Source organism: Takifugu rubripes, chromosome 1, assembly GCF_901000725.2.
Source record: "Takifugu rubripes chromosome 1, fTakRub1.2, whole genome shotgun sequence".
NCBI classification, from domain to species: Eukaryota; Metazoa; Chordata; class Actinopteri; order Tetraodontiformes; family Tetraodontidae; genus Takifugu; species Takifugu rubripes.
The window spans coordinates 24,028,397-24,043,716 of NC_042285.1; the positions used below are offsets into that span (position 1 = coordinate 24,028,397).

A 15,320-nucleotide genomic window follows, 5' to 3' on the forward strand; every position below is an offset into this window, starting at 1 on the left:
AACTGCTCAACTTTACCTTTAAAACACGCTTGGATGGGTTTTCATGGGTTTTCCTCACTATTCACTTTCTCTGTACATACAGTCGCAGCAGTAGACACCCAAACAGACTAGGAAGAAATGGGTTACCATAAGAGGCTTAGACAGAGGGTGTTTTTGTGTCTGTGTGTCCGGGGGGTGGTCATGCATGGCTGGGTGGGCTGGAATAAAGATCCAGTTGGTACCACGTAAATTCCATCCAACGTGTGTGTGTGTGATAGTATTAATAGAGCATTACAGTTCATTCAGAGATGATGAGCCCCAGATTACCCCAGATTGTTTTGTGTTCATGCATGTACTCACAGCTGTATTATAATGGATAAAGCTTCTCATAAATAGACCACCTAAAATCATGACGCCATCAAGCTTCATCCACACTCATTCTTCTGGCTTGTGCTGCCTCACACCAGTTAGCTGCATTTATTAAAACCACTGATGGATAAGACAAATTAACCAATAAAATGAAACTTTTTTAATCTACCTGACCCCTGCCCATAACAATATGATCAGTGTTATTCATGACGTCTGTCTCCGCTTCAGGTTCCGACTGTTCCCGGAACTTCACCAGCCCTTCGGGTCTCATCGAGTCCCCAGGTTTTCCAGACAAGTACCCCCACAACCTAGAGTGCTCTTTTATAATCGTCGTGCCCCCCAGCATGGATGTCACCCTCGCCTTCCTCACCTTTGACCTGGAGAACGATCCCCTCCCTGGGGGAGATGGAGACTGCAAGTACGACTGGCTGGAGGTGTGGGATGGACTCCCAGGAGGTGAGCCAACTTGCTTTGCGGTGACCACCTGATGTGGACCGTTCTGATAGGCGTGTTGGTGGCAGCGAGTGTCGTACAGGTAGTTTAACGGCTCCATTAGCCGATACACTGAGCGAAGTTAAACACTGTGTTCTCCGCCCAGCCTACATCATTATCGACTGAGGTGGAGTAGCAACTATTTTAGTCGCTGTGCACTGGTAGATAAAAGCTAAGCTTACAGGCAGGAAGCTGGCTCATACAGTGGAGAAACAGCATGACTTTTCAAAGGGGGGGGGGGGGGGTTAAAAATGGAGTTGCCAAGAGGAGGGAGCAAAGAAGGGAAGGTGAGTAAAGGAAGAGTAGGGGATATTTCTGTTGTAGCTACTCATGGAGAAGTTTGGGAGGACAGATCTCTGGGATAGACACCTTGGATTTATTTTCAACAGATGTAAAAGAAATGAAAGGTCCCACAACTGTGCAAGGCGCAGTTTTATGGGCACAGGGGTGTCAGACAGAATTTGGGTCAGAAAATATATATTCACACTGTGTGTTTACTCCAATCGGATTAATTCACTCCATGTGAAAACAGGTGCCCTTTTTGCTAGATCCCGATATCTGCTCCTTACCAACGAAGAAGGCGGCATTAAAAGCCTCAGAGTGCCACCAATTGCACCCTATTTCTCTTCTGAATAACTTAAGTGTAAATATGAATTCAGCTTGAGAACAAAGAGCAAAGACAGAGAGAGGCCACAAAGTCAAGATGGTGAATAAGAGGGAAGGTGGACTCAACACCTTTGTTCATTCTTCCGTAGATTAAATGAAAGATGAGGGAGTCGAGTAGAAAGTCTAAAATGACTGTGAGGAAAAAGTCAAAAGGTTCCATCTCTGAGTAATAGAGCATTAAGGTAAAGGAAGAGAAGTGAAAAATAAAATGCGGGAAAGCATTGGGAGGGCAAGGAATGCACACCCTTTCACCCTTTTCAGAGTATTTAGGGAGGCAGAATGTAACAAATAAATATCACCTCCATATTTTATCAGAACTTTTAAATATTATTCGCAGATATAATCTCTGTAGCTGTAAGATTCCCCCTTCACCTCCTCCTGCCCGTTTTCCTCGCCACTATCTAAAAAGAGTTATTACTGTTATTGGCTCAAGAGCGCCGTTTCAAATCTCCACCCATTTCAAAAAAGGAAGAGAAAAAAGTCAATAGCACGGATCGATCGTGGGCTATTTTCTCATCTCCCACCTCCACCTCCTCCTCCACAAGCCTCCACTTGCGTGTGGGTGTGTAACTGTAAATGTGGGAGAGGAGTCAGGGAGTAGAAGGATGAATCTACAATCTCTCACCCAGTCATACACACACACACACACACACACACACACACACACACACACACACACACACAAGCTTTGTATTATCTTCTGCTTGTGTTGACATGTACAAGTTGCGGACGTAGAGACGGTGAAAGAGGGCAAATCATTCTGATCCGGGATTTAAACACAAGTACATCGTGATAGACTTTATGAAACCATGTCCAGGCTGCTGCTGGAGGCGGACGGATGGAAGGATGCGCAGATGACCGAGAGGGCAGAGGTGATGTCAGCAGAGATAATGGAAACAAAAGAGAAACGATGCAGTTGGTGAAGGACGGAGGCAAACAGATGTGAAGATTATGGGATTGATGCAGGAATAAAACCTAATAAAGCATTTAGACACCTGGCTGAATGAGAGCTTGAGAGTGACTTATGTGGGTACTACATCTAAAGTCCCCTTCTGCTCCATGTGCTCAACTCACCTTGACTCTGCTTTTCTGTTTCCTGACTGGGAAATTTAGTACCTGTATAAGTGTGGGGATTTTTATTACCCTTAAAGGTCAGCGGTTCAATCTTCAGCCCCGGTAGAGTATGTGAAAGTGTCCTTGAGCCAGAAGCTCATATTCTTCTCAATGCTGTGCAAAACAGTAAATGAAAACTTTAAGGTTGAAATTGACAAATAAACACTTGAAAAGTGATGAGGTGGAACCACAGAGGCCTAACCTGGAACATTTTTAAAGTCAGTTTTTTGATTCGACAGTGGGGCCCCTGATCGGCCGATACTGCGGGACCAGGGTGCCTCCTGAGATCCACTCATCGACAGGGATTCTCTCTCTGTCCTTCCACACCGACATGGCCGTTGCCAAAGATGGCTTCTCTGCTCGGTACAACATGACACACAAGGAAGTCAGCGAGAGTAAGTTTGGCATTTCTTTGTAATCTACTTTACCATGATAAAAAAACAGAACAAATGGATTAAAATCCACCCCCCCCTCGCAGCTTTCCACTGTAGTAATCCATTCGGTATGGAGACAGGAAAGATCACGGATGACCAGATCTCAGCTTCCTCAAGTTTCTATGATGAACGTTGGCTGCCGCGACAAGCCCGTCTGAATTTCAACGACAACGGATGGACGCCCAATGAAGACAGCAACAGAGAATACATACAAGTGAGTGACGGCTTGTGAGGTGATGATTTGAACTTTGGGTTTACTGCCGGTGACATTTCACTCTTAATTACTCATGACCCCTGATGTTGTACTGGTCTGGCTCTAATGTGGAGATCTTTTACTAGACTCTAGGATAAAATGATGTGAACCAGACATGCAATTCTCAGGGACACAATAAGAGGGGAAAATTATACAGCAACTTCCTTCTAGCCTAAATTGTGCTGTTGTGCCACAGGGTGTAAAATAACATTGTCCATGGGGTCCGCGTGCGAAAGAGAGACAGGGGGAGAAAGAGTTGAGTGGGAGGTGTAGTGGAAGTTGCTGGATTTCTAGGCACGACATTGTTCCAACACGGTACTGACTTCATGTCATCTCTGTGACGAGGCTTTCGGGGGGGTGTGCAGGAGAACTTCACTCTCCCCTCTGACACAAATGTGTCTAAACAAGCCTACTTGGTGATCTTCAGTAAGATGCCTTTTTCAACCAGCAGATTATTTTGCTGGCTGCCACCTTCTTGTAACCCTGCAAAAACCACCCACGGGTTTTATTACGGTATATTTTTATGCATGCTCATGACAAGTGCATCCTTTGTTATCAGTGTGAATCGTGTTTTACCCAGTGTTAACTGCAGTCTCTGACAGCCAGGGTCAGGTTTGGACCCTGTGATTTTTATGTTTTCTGACTAAATCTTCACTGCACAATCACACCACAGCAAACCACCGGACAAGCCCTGTTTTTACATTCCACTCTTGTGAATCTCTGTGGTTTTATGGTTGAAAATGTGCTGCTTTAAAGAAAAGATTCAGAAGTTTGCTCAGTCAACAGTGGGCGAGTGATTCTGGTTTTCTCAGACAAGAGCCAGATGAGCACCTTATCGTTTAATTTGTAAGAGTGATGACACAAGCACAGATAGCCAGACACAGATGTGGGATTGGAACTCTGGCTTCATTTGTTAGAGGTCCGCTGTGGACAATCTGATGTCCAGCAAACACAGGAAGGGACTGTAGCCAAGAGCCAGCACGAGGCCAAGGCTCCATCAGTCTTCCTTCCTGCTTCACCTTGGCCCCAGTTGACAGCTCACTCCACCCACTTCATTTCCACAATTAGCTTAAGGACTTGTCTAAGGTAAATAGCTTTAACACGGCACTTTTCCGGAGCTTCTTTTGAGCAGACATAACATTTCCTGATGGGCTGTAGCTATTAGAGTTAAGTCAGATGAGTGCATCACCCCGCTGACTCATCAGCTGACTGAACATGAAGCTGACTTCTCTGTCTGATTGTTAAGTTCCACAGAAGTTCTCAGCTGTTCTGTTGTATTATCACCTAACGCAAAACAGGAACCTGTGTGTGTGTGTGTGTGTGTGTGTGTGTGTGTGTGTGTGTGTGTGTGTGTGTGTGTGTTCCTGGATGAACTGCTCTTAACACTACAGCGTGCAACTGCCTGTCTTGGCAACCAGCTGTCATAAATGCCAGCATGCCTCTCCTTCTATTTTGCACAGCATGGTCCCTCAGAATTCTGTGTGTGTGTGTGAACGCGTGTTTGCATGTGTGTGTGTTCTTTCTAGTACTCTATGTTTGATATGCATATGCATGTGGCTCATAAATGTGTTTGGTTTATATCTCTTTTAAATTCACTGTAGATAATGACATTCTATTATAGCATTGCGTAATAAATCAATTGAAAATGTTCAATGTATGTTTTGTGAGTGAATAAAGCTAAATTTACACATTTTTAGCATCAGCTCTAATTAAACACATCAGGCCCAGGCCTGAAAAGCTGAAGATTTCTGTAATAAATGATTTTGCATCGCTTTACAGAGCGAGAGAGACACTTGCCCGCCCATTTTAAGTATCTAAGAGTTAAAGTAATATGTGCTGTCATGTTATGTCTGCTGGAAGGACCTTCCAGCCAAATCTGAGGGGAGGATCCCACTGTAGTGCAACACAGACAGTGTAGTATCTGCAGTAATGATGAGCATGTGATCATGGCTGCTGTATAAGAGGACATTAAAATGAGCCCCAGGTTGTTGCTATTGATCTGGAGCAGGAGACTCAGCGGTGAGAAAGGGTGAAGGAGATGTGAGAGGAGTGGTTAAGATGAGAGATACTTTTGTTTATGACGAATCATGGCCCTACCATCCACATCCTGCCTTTGTCCTCTTTATCTTCTCTTTTTAACAGTCCTGGAATTTGTGTCATTAGAAACATGCTTTGCGACTGTCTTTGGGACCTTAAAGCAGTGACAAATATTTATATGTTTCTTTGATCTCTCCAACAGGTGGACCTCCATACTCTGAAAGTTGTTACAGGCATCGCCACGCAGGGTGCCATTTCAAAGGAAACACAAAAAGCTTATTATGTCACCACCTTCAAGCTGGAGGTCAGCACCAATGGGGAGGACTGGATGGTCTACAGGCATGGCAAGAATCACAAGGTAAGCTGAGAATGGTGCACAGACGCACCCCAAAAAAATAATCTGGATGCTGATAGGAGACACACGTTTAGGGAAAATACACAAGATGGAATATATACACCACATGAGTTGACCGCAGACCACAAACCTAGCTGTTGACTGCAATTACAGTCTTTCCACCATCCTTCACTTGGCTTCAATTAAGGCTTTACAACCAAGCCAGATTCAGCAAATCGCTCCAAGTGATACTTTACATCACCGACTTCAGCTACACTTTGGACTGTAAGGTCTGCTTTTCACATCCCATCTGGTTTCTGTTATGGACCGGTCAGAGTTCTGCCTCGTGTTAACCACGATGGGCGAGTGTTTCTGGGCCGTTTCTCCCTTTTCATGCACAATGAATCACTAGCGTGTGCTGCCGGCTGAGGTGGATGGGTAGAAATGAAGTCTATGATAACAAGGCTCTTTTTAGATGGTTGCAATTAGTATAGGAATGTTCACGTGGCTGTGGCTGCTTTTTCCATCATAGCTGTTCTCCTCCTGCCGTGGTGGCCACATATGTTTGTGCTGCGGTCTAACACCACATCGAGCTCTGGGCTGTAAACCCTTATCGCTTCATAGACGCTACTGCGTACACTCGCACAGGCCGAGACTCTTTACAGCGTGTGAGTGTGCAACAATTATGGCATTACACAGCTAATCAATCACGCTGTCAATCCAGTCAATTGGAAGTCAGAGTCAGGCTGATGCAACAGAAATCCAACATGCAAACAAGGTTAATGATGATTTTTGGGGTTAGTTATTCATGTCACACTCCGTAATCCCTCTTGATTCCCCCATAACCCTTGAAAGCTCGAAGCTCAGTGCCCCAGGAGAGCCTCGACTCTGTGTGTGTGTGTGCGTGTGTGTGTGTGTTTGTGTGTGTGTGTGTGTGTGTGTGTGATGAGAGGTTTAAATAAATCAGCAGCAACTTTGAGTCGAATATCCCTTTCCTTGTGTTTCGTGTACGCTTACATATGCACTGGCTAAACCAACTGTTGTGGGTCTTCCACCCTCCACCCCCACCCCCACCCCTCCTCCTCCCCACTCATCCCGGTGAAACAGTCTGCTCTGTAATCCGGTGCTGCTCAGACACGTCAGTCCTTTCATTTGATCTGCTACTGTACATCAATCACGAAGAGTGCTGAAAAAGAAGAGGAATGTAACGGTGGTCATTTATCTGATTTATGGTGTCAGCATCTTGCAGGCCAACGTCTGTCCACCTCAGCTGACACACAGCCGGTCAGTGTCGGCTTCACCATCCCAACTGTTCACTTCAAGAGCATGAGTGAGAGTGGGTGTCATAAATAACCCACCTAGCAATGACAGGGAGGATCTTGGTTGATAGTTGATGGTTGGCGTATGTTAAAAGCTTAAGGTTTTCTCCCATTGATTAGTTTGAGGCGTTGTGAAAATGTCGAAGGGCTCCCTGCCCCCTGCACCCGTCTTCCTTTATATTTTCATTTACTCTGTTCTTCATCACAATTGATGCTTTTAAAGCAATTTACCCACAAATTGGGTGTGTTTGTGCACATTGCTATGGGTGTGGCCTTGACTTCAATAATGATTTATTTAAAAAGGCCATAGATGGTGGTTTAATATTTAATTCAGAGTAATCAAATTTATTTCAAATGAACATGTGGGCTGCCATAAATGATCTGTGCATTCTGAAATTCAGCTTAAAATGATGACAAAGGCATTTTTGGAACACGTCTGCATTCCAAAGGTGTCTTTTGAGGCGTGATGCATATTTATTTTAATACTTTTTCACATTTAATGATACATTTGAGTTACATCAATTCAAATTTTAAAGGCTGCAGAAAAATCTAGCAGAAAAAAATCTCAACAAAATTGGCAAAAAGAAGCGTTCAAAGAAGAAGTAACCTGCACCCTTATTGTGAAACACACTGTTCGGTATTAGATTGCAACATTGTTCTCTCTTTTACTGCGTTCCTCTCTTCTCGTCTGTACACTTGCCAGTTCTCGCATCCGCTCTTGAGTGATCCGGTCATGTCAGATCATTTGACTCTCGTAGTTTCGGTTCACGCACAAACTGAGGAAGGAATTATGAAAACGGTGATTACAACTTCGACTGTTTTACAATTAGGAATCAGCCGTCGGCGGTGGTTACAGAGGTTGCTTGCATAACAAGAGAAAAGCACTAATTTTCTGAGACCCCAGGTCTTCTGTGGAGAAGCGATGTTTGAGTTTGAGGCTTCATCAAGAAGGGCCAGAGACCTTTCATTGGGAAAGGTACATCTAAAATCTCAATGTGGTACAAATGGCATTACAGAGCCCTGCTGGATTGCTGCAGGCAGAGTTGTCTGAGGCCATTACAAGGCTGGACCTCAGCCAACACAAAAACCACCTATTCCCACCTTAATCTGTGGGAGGGAGGATGGATGGAGAGGCATAGAGAGAGATGTAGGAGGAGACATAAAGAGAGAGAGATGGAGGAGGAGAGACGTGGGTGGAATATGAGCAAGGGAGAGGGATCGTGATGAAAGGAAAGTTTTGGAAAAGAAGGGAAAAAAATAATAGCATTGCAAGAGTGAAAGAAAACACAACCAAAAGGTCAACCAGTCGAGCATTAAAGTGATAGAAGAAAGTGAGCTGTGCAGAAGGATGGAGGAACTGAACGAGCGCGGCGGGTACAGGAAGGAGACTCTGAAGGAAGGAGAGAGGAGTGATGGAGAGACAAGTGTTCACAGGGGAAACAGCACACAGGGAAAAAGGGGGGACGGATGAATGGATTGGGGCTCGGAAGAGAGGAAGAATAATGAGAATAACAGACCAGGGTGTTGACCACCAGTCCCTGTGGATGGATCAGAGGTCCCAGAAAACACAGCCTGGAAGGATGTCAGGAGAGGGGGAAATGGTATTAAAGGATGGAGAAAAGTGATGAGGGTGGGGAGAGGTGGTGGTCTGGGGGAGTAGGGGAGGGGGTCAAGGCCAGAAAAGAGATTGTGACAAATGAAGAAATGAAAGCTGGGAGAAAAAGACAGGACTAATGGGGTTAATACCAGATAGAGTGTCCTGAGTCATTTGGTTTGTGAGATATGTGAAGACAGCCCGACACCCCCCCCCCCCCACCACCACCACCACCACCACCTGTGTGGTGTGTGTGTGTGTGTGTGTGTGTGTGTGTGTGTGTGTGTGTGTGTGTGTGTGTGTGTGTGTGTGTGCGTGTGCATTTGACTAATTTATAACTCTGTCCACACACAGGATGGACATTTTGAATAATTCAGGGTATCTTCCACGGTGTGCTCCGGCTGAGTGTCTGTGCTCTTTTCTTTCACATGTTCCCAGGACATGAATATATTCATTTTAGTCTACATGCTAAACCCGGTCAATGGCCCTTTGTCCTGAATCTGAAACAGATTTAAGGGAGACCATTGTTTCTGTCTGTTACCTTTACCTGAAATCATGAAGATTCCACTTGTTTGCGACTTGTTGCTATGGTAGATGTTATCTTCCTGTATTAGCTGCAACCCTGGGAGCTTCATTACATGTTAATGTCTTTATAGCTTTGACACCACTGACTGCGATGTACACAGTCATTCAATATTCTCCTAATTATAATGATCAGGATGAGCAGGAATCATATTTACGCAGAAAATGAGTTACAGTTGGGTGTTGATCATACATTATCATATAATCACGGACCCAGTAGGCGTAGCAGAGCAGTGGAGTTCTGACACTTAAGATACCGAGGTATTGATTCTGAATGTTTAGAGATTATTTCTGGTTGTCTTTCAAAGATCATCCCTTTGTGCGGTGGTGAACTCTGACGTTGACCCTCGCTGCTGTTAAATACAGACTATTTAAAAAAAAGCTGTAAAGTTTCGCAGGAAAAGTTGTAGCTGTGTTCGGTGACCCTGAGCAAAGCAGGAAAAATGAATCTGACCCCCCAAACACCAAATAATCTGTGCGATCTGTACTCCAAACACACGTAAGAGTGCATGCACTTTCTCCCAAATGCACTTTTTCACTCTTTCGCTGCACCAGGGGAAATCAGAAAACACCCCCCAGCCCCCAGCTCCACAGAGTCTGACTTGTAATTACAGTCCGATGTAATCTCATTTTATGTTTGGGGGCCTTTTGGCATTTTTCCATCATTTAGCTGCGGTTTCCGGCATTAAGGCCATTAGAAGTTCACGGGTTCGCTGGCTCTGACTTTGTCTCCACCATCTTGTGGGTCAGGGGTTCAGTCCTCTGGGGAACTGCTCCTGTTCCCTGCGAGTCACAAACCTCTTTCATCCATATCATGTCAACACTGACGGGGTGCCGCCGCTCAATCGATTGAGAACACACTCGCACATGCACACACACTATAAACAAAGCAAAGCAAATGAACATCTATAAACGAGTACCCAAGCAAGTAATTGCAAAGCCTTCGGCTCAGTCGAACGACTTTGTCTCCCTTTTTTCAGGACTGATGCAACATAGCAGAAAGACTATTGGAGAAAATGGAGGGAGGAAACAGACTTCGCTAATGAAACCGATTTTTTTAGATTGGCTATGCTTAATTTTCGGGCAGAAAATCCTCCTGTGGTGGAGGAGAGCGATGGCAGCAAATAGACGGTCTTTAAGAAAGACAGAAGGGCTGAGAGGAGACGGGAGGGGAGGGAAGGAGCCGTGTGCGTGGAGCCCGGCAGAGATGCCAGTCACCCAGAGAGAGACACGACACCCTGTCAGATGAACAGAGATATAAAGTCGTGGTGTCAAGAGACAGAAGAAAGAGACCGCTTCTGGCCATGTGTGTCTGTGTTCGCTTCCCTCTCATGTGCAGTCACTGTGTGTGCCGCGCGTGCGTGTGTGCGTGTGTGCGTGCGTGTGTGTGTGGAGTCGTCTTTGGTCTGTGTTGTGTGTGATAGAGACGGTTAAATCTGAAAGGAATGAGTTTCTGAATATAATCTGTTCCTGGGTGTCAAGAGACTGTTGCTTTGCTCCTGTGCATCAAGGAGGAAAGATTGCATTCTATTGTGTGCGTTTGTGTGGTAAAGTCAAGAAGATGCGAGAAGAGGGTGCTCTGCACACACTTTGATTTATGGCACCCTGCCCATCCCCTCTGCCCGGATGTGCGAGCGTGTTATCCCTCCCTCGCGTTTTCTCCTCCCTTGTGGACAGAGACAGTGAATTTCTTAGCAAATGTACAAATGCACATGCCGCTATAGGAAACCAACATATATGTGACAGTTTATTCCCATTTTAAACAAAAAGTCTCGCTGCGTCTGCAAGAAAACAGTAAACAAGTCACCTCGCTGTTAGCTGTTTTTAACAGTCTACTCAATACACATTTTCTGTAATCAATAGATCAATACAGTTTTTGAAGCATCCTCACTCCTGAACCATGCTAAGTGATTTCCCCTGACTCACATTAAATTAAATACCTTCTGACGTTGGACTGATATTGATATTTTAACTAGCTTAGCAAAAGCTGCCAGAACCGCCAAGTGGACACAAATTTCAGCAAATTGTTGTAACCAATGTTTTCCATTGTGTAAAGTCCTCGACTCTTCAGTGGATGATTGGGATGAATGTCAACGTGAGGTTTTCCATGGGTGTAAAGCCGACGGAGGGTCTCAACAAAGAGCCAAACACTGAGGTTCACTTGAAGGTGTACAAAGGTATAGGGAAGAATTTAGATAACAGCTTGGAACACTGGAACCTGAGTAGAGATGACTTTTGTCATTCAGCTTTTGTATGGAGAATCTACTTTCCTTCCCCGGTGATCTTCAGTCGGAGTCATTGGATCGGAACATTCTAATTTCCAGAGGCCAACAAGAGGGAAGACCTCTGCATCAACACTGAACTCATTCTGCTCATGTCCTTGTCTTTACAGGTGTTCCATGCTAATACAGATGCCACAGAGGTGGTCCTCAATCGCATCCCACAGCCTGTCCTGGCCCGCTTCGTCAGGATCCGACCTCAGACATGGAAGAACGGCATCGCGCTGCGGTTTGAACTTTACGGCTGTCAGATAACTGGTGAGAAAGACATCGTGGACAGTTTTATGGCCCATTAAGCACACTTGTAGACTAGCATGGCGCTATTTGATGATACGTGAACTTTAACACGTGGTCGTAGTACAAGTGTAACACTTTAGTGACCCAATGCATGCGAATGTGACGTGTTTCTCACTTGGTCGGAAATGACCCGGTGATAAATAGTCCATTCATTTGTCCAATCACTGACCACTAATTCATGCTGCGGTTTCTCTAAACTGTTTTTCCTTCCTCCAGCTCCACACACCCACCCTTCCACAATGATGCGCTTGCACTTTCATGTACATTAAACACACACACACACACACACACACACACACACACACACACACACTTAAAGGAGCCCACTCCTAATAGAACAATACTGCCATGTGACGTGTGGGAGATAACATCAGAGAGCACGAGGCTCTCAGCTTTCATCTGCAGCCCTGCAAACAAACACGATTTCAACCAGCATAATCAGCTCAATGCTATAAATAGATCAAAACTTAATTAGAGTGTCTGTGTGTCCGTCTGTGTGTTTCAGAAACCGTGAGAGATTCAATCCATTTGCCTGTGCATGCGTGCGTGTTCCGCAGTATCGTTATTAGGTTAGGGCCTCTCTCTGCTGCCACAGTGGCCATCAAGAGGGCCCAATATGCTCTTATCTAAGAGGGCTATTTCAGCACCCACACAAATCACGATCACACAAAACAATATGATATGCGTGCGAGTGCGTGTGGGACAGTGCGGGATGGAGACAGGACAGTGGCATATACTGGGGATCTTTTCCTGTATCCTCGCCTGCCAAATTCTCTCTTTTTACCAAGCTTATTTTATGAATCACACCACTATTGGTGTAAAAAAGACCTGTGTTGGGGTCTTCTTGACAATGATGAGTTTCTAGCGGAAAGGAGAGGGAAAACACACTTTATTTCCAGCCCAAACCTTATCGGCAAACGTACACAGTAATGGTGTCATTTAATTTCTTCCCTTCCACATAGACACACGTGCACCCGAACACACCACCAGGAGGAAGGCGATAATGCCCAGCATAGGCCCATAAAGGCAGACATAAAGCAGTCAGTCAGTGACATGTCATTAACTTAAATCACACTTTTATGTCTCTCCAATTCTTTGCTACTCCTCCATTTCCAGTGTTGCTCTGTTTTTACTTCCCCTCTGTCCTTCTATTGCCCCAACTGACAGCTTATGTTCCCTCTTTCCTCTCACATCTCTCATTTTCTCCACTTCCTCACCTCCCTTAAATCTAGCTTGTCTGTGCTTCATCTCCTCCCATCTTTTCTTCCTCCTCCTCTAATCTCATTTTTTAGCCCCTGCAGCACCTATCAATTACTTATTTTTCTGCACCTTTATGTACATGTTTTTTTTTTCCTCACGGCGGACCTGTGTGTGTGTGTGTGTGTGTGTGGCAGACACCAGTGCTCCGTGAGGAAGACTGACTATTCACATTCTGGGCGTTAGTGTATATTTCACATTGTGTGTGCCTCATATCAGCGCTTTAAGCACCTTCATGCTTTTGCATATCTATGTATTTCTGCTGCTGCTATCTCCAGAGATGGTATTTTCCTCACCTCCCACTGCACCCCTGCTTGAAAAGATAAATCCAGAAATACAGGGAGCACATAATAAATGATACAATAATGGAATTTTCTTGTGGCTAATCAGCTTCTGCGCCTCTTAAGGAGCTTGAGGGAGCGCCTCTCGCAAGGCTTAGCTGTTGTTGTTTATTGTGGATTTATTATTTACCGTCGCGAGGCACGGGTGCAAACGTCACACCATTAAACATTCATCCCCGTGTGGACCTGAAGAATGTCACCATCAATCACCGTCACCCTTCACTGTCAGGCTCCTCTCGTTCTTTTCACTTCTGCCTCCATCTCACCCTTTTATTCACTGGCTTTCTCTTTGACCTTTTGTTTATCTCCTAATCTCCCCATTGTCCATTAACTCCTATTTTCACCCACCTTCACCTCTGAAATGTTCTTTCTCCTCCCCCAGTGTTGACCTTTTTTGCAGTTTTTTTGATGGGTGTTTGACTACAACACATTTGTCACTATAATCACCAGCATCCATGTGATCTCAATACTCAATATTTGTGGCTTATTTTCCCCACAAAGAAACCCAATGGGATGAAAAAGCGTTGAAACAAGTCGAATGAAAGCAATGGTTCCTGTCACCATCGGGCAGGACTGGAACCAGAGAAAACTAAGTGACACCTGACCCAGAGATTAGCAGTTAGCATTAGCAATCTGACAACCTCACTCAGCAAGTCTGGCTGTTTTTAAATAAGAACAGTCCTTGCATTGAAGGAGGGAAAAAAGCTTTCAAAAGATTGCTGTACCAACATGTTTACTTCAGATTCCTGACCATTTCTTGCCAAAACCAAAACAAAGCCTTCCAGCACTGAATTCATTTAACCCTTTTACAACAACAGCCTCATCTGTCCTAGCACACTTTTATTTGCTAAAGTGCCCAGACTGACAATAATAGGATGATCAGAAGGATGAAGTAATAACCACAGGAAAACTAGAATAAGAAAGAGGCTAATACAGTAGCCATATTTGGATTCTAAGAAGACTAATGTACAGAATGAATATAAACTAGAGGTTTTCTTAAGCGCCATTAAAAGCTCCAGCTTCAGAAAAGTCATGACTCCTCCTCCCTTGTTTTTTGTTCAGATGCACCGTGCTCCGAGCTGCAGGGCATGTTGTCTGGGTTGTTGCCTGACTCTCAGATCTCCGCGTCATCCATGAGGGACATCCACGGCAACATGGGTGCAGCCAGGCTCGTGGCCAGTCGGTCCGGCTGGTTTCCTAACCCGACACAGCCCGTGGCTGGAGAAGAGTGGCTCCAGGTACCCTTACCCCACTGGCTCTGTGTCATCTGCAGATAGAAAATGAGGCAGCTGAGGCTGCCATCCAGCCATCTCTGTTCAACATCATAAAGGAGAAAAATCATGTCCAGTGGCTAAATTTGTTCTGCATTGTTACACCCGTATTGATTGTGTGCAGGACATCAGCGCTGCTTTGATAGACAAGGGGGCTGAAAATTTATTGTTTTCTGTGGTGCAGAGAGCAAGCTAGCAATAAAGCTTATGTTCCGCTGTGTTGCAGGTGGACCTGGGTGTACCGAAGATGGTGCGTGGCATCATTACCCAGGGTGCAAGAGGGCTGGAGGGCAGCTCTAGCGCCGAAAACAGAGCATTCGTCAGGAAGTATAAACTGGCTCACAGCTTGAACGGCAAAGATTGGACTTCCATTACTGACAGCAAGACCAGCTTCGCTAAGGTAAAGACGGAGGAAGCACACTTTCCATCATGCCCAGGTCCACGTCTTCCTTCTTTTCACCCAGTCTGGACATTTCCATGGAAAACACACCATTTCATTACAACCTAAGCCACCGTAATAATTCAATTTTATCACCTCGCTCCTCATTATTCATGGGGCCGTCTTTCTACTCTTTCGCTCTCCATTTTTCTCTGTTCACTTATCCGCTATTTGTCTCTCATGGGTGCTAATTAAAAAATGTCTTTCCTGCTTCACCACTCCATGCTGCTGGCAGCCGAAGACACCACGAGTCCAGGCACTTTA

At 45.0% G+C, this 15,320-nt stretch overlaps 1 protein-coding gene across 5 annotated transcripts in view; it reads left to right on the forward strand.

Annotated features, from left to right (window-relative positions):
- Window positions 1-15,320, forward strand: part of LOC101069872 (neuropilin-2-like) — a 62,776-nt gene that overhangs the window by 21,683 nt on the left and 25,773 nt on the right. For all 5 annotated transcript variants that reach the window (XM_029839777.1, XM_029839781.1, XM_011618703.2 and 2 more), the window contains exons 4-10: window positions 577-804; window positions 2,859-3,014; window positions 3,098-3,267; window positions 5,546-5,701; window positions 11,565-11,709; window positions 14,409-14,584; window positions 14,844-15,017. In XM_029839777.1, coding sequence (XP_029695637.1) covers window positions 577-804; window positions 2,859-3,014; window positions 3,098-3,267; window positions 5,546-5,701; window positions 11,565-11,709; window positions 14,409-14,584; window positions 14,844-15,017 — 1,205 coding nt within the window. The remainder of the gene's footprint in view (window positions 1-576; window positions 805-2,858; window positions 3,015-3,097; window positions 3,268-5,545; window positions 5,702-11,564; window positions 11,710-14,408; window positions 14,585-14,843; window positions 15,018-15,320) is intronic.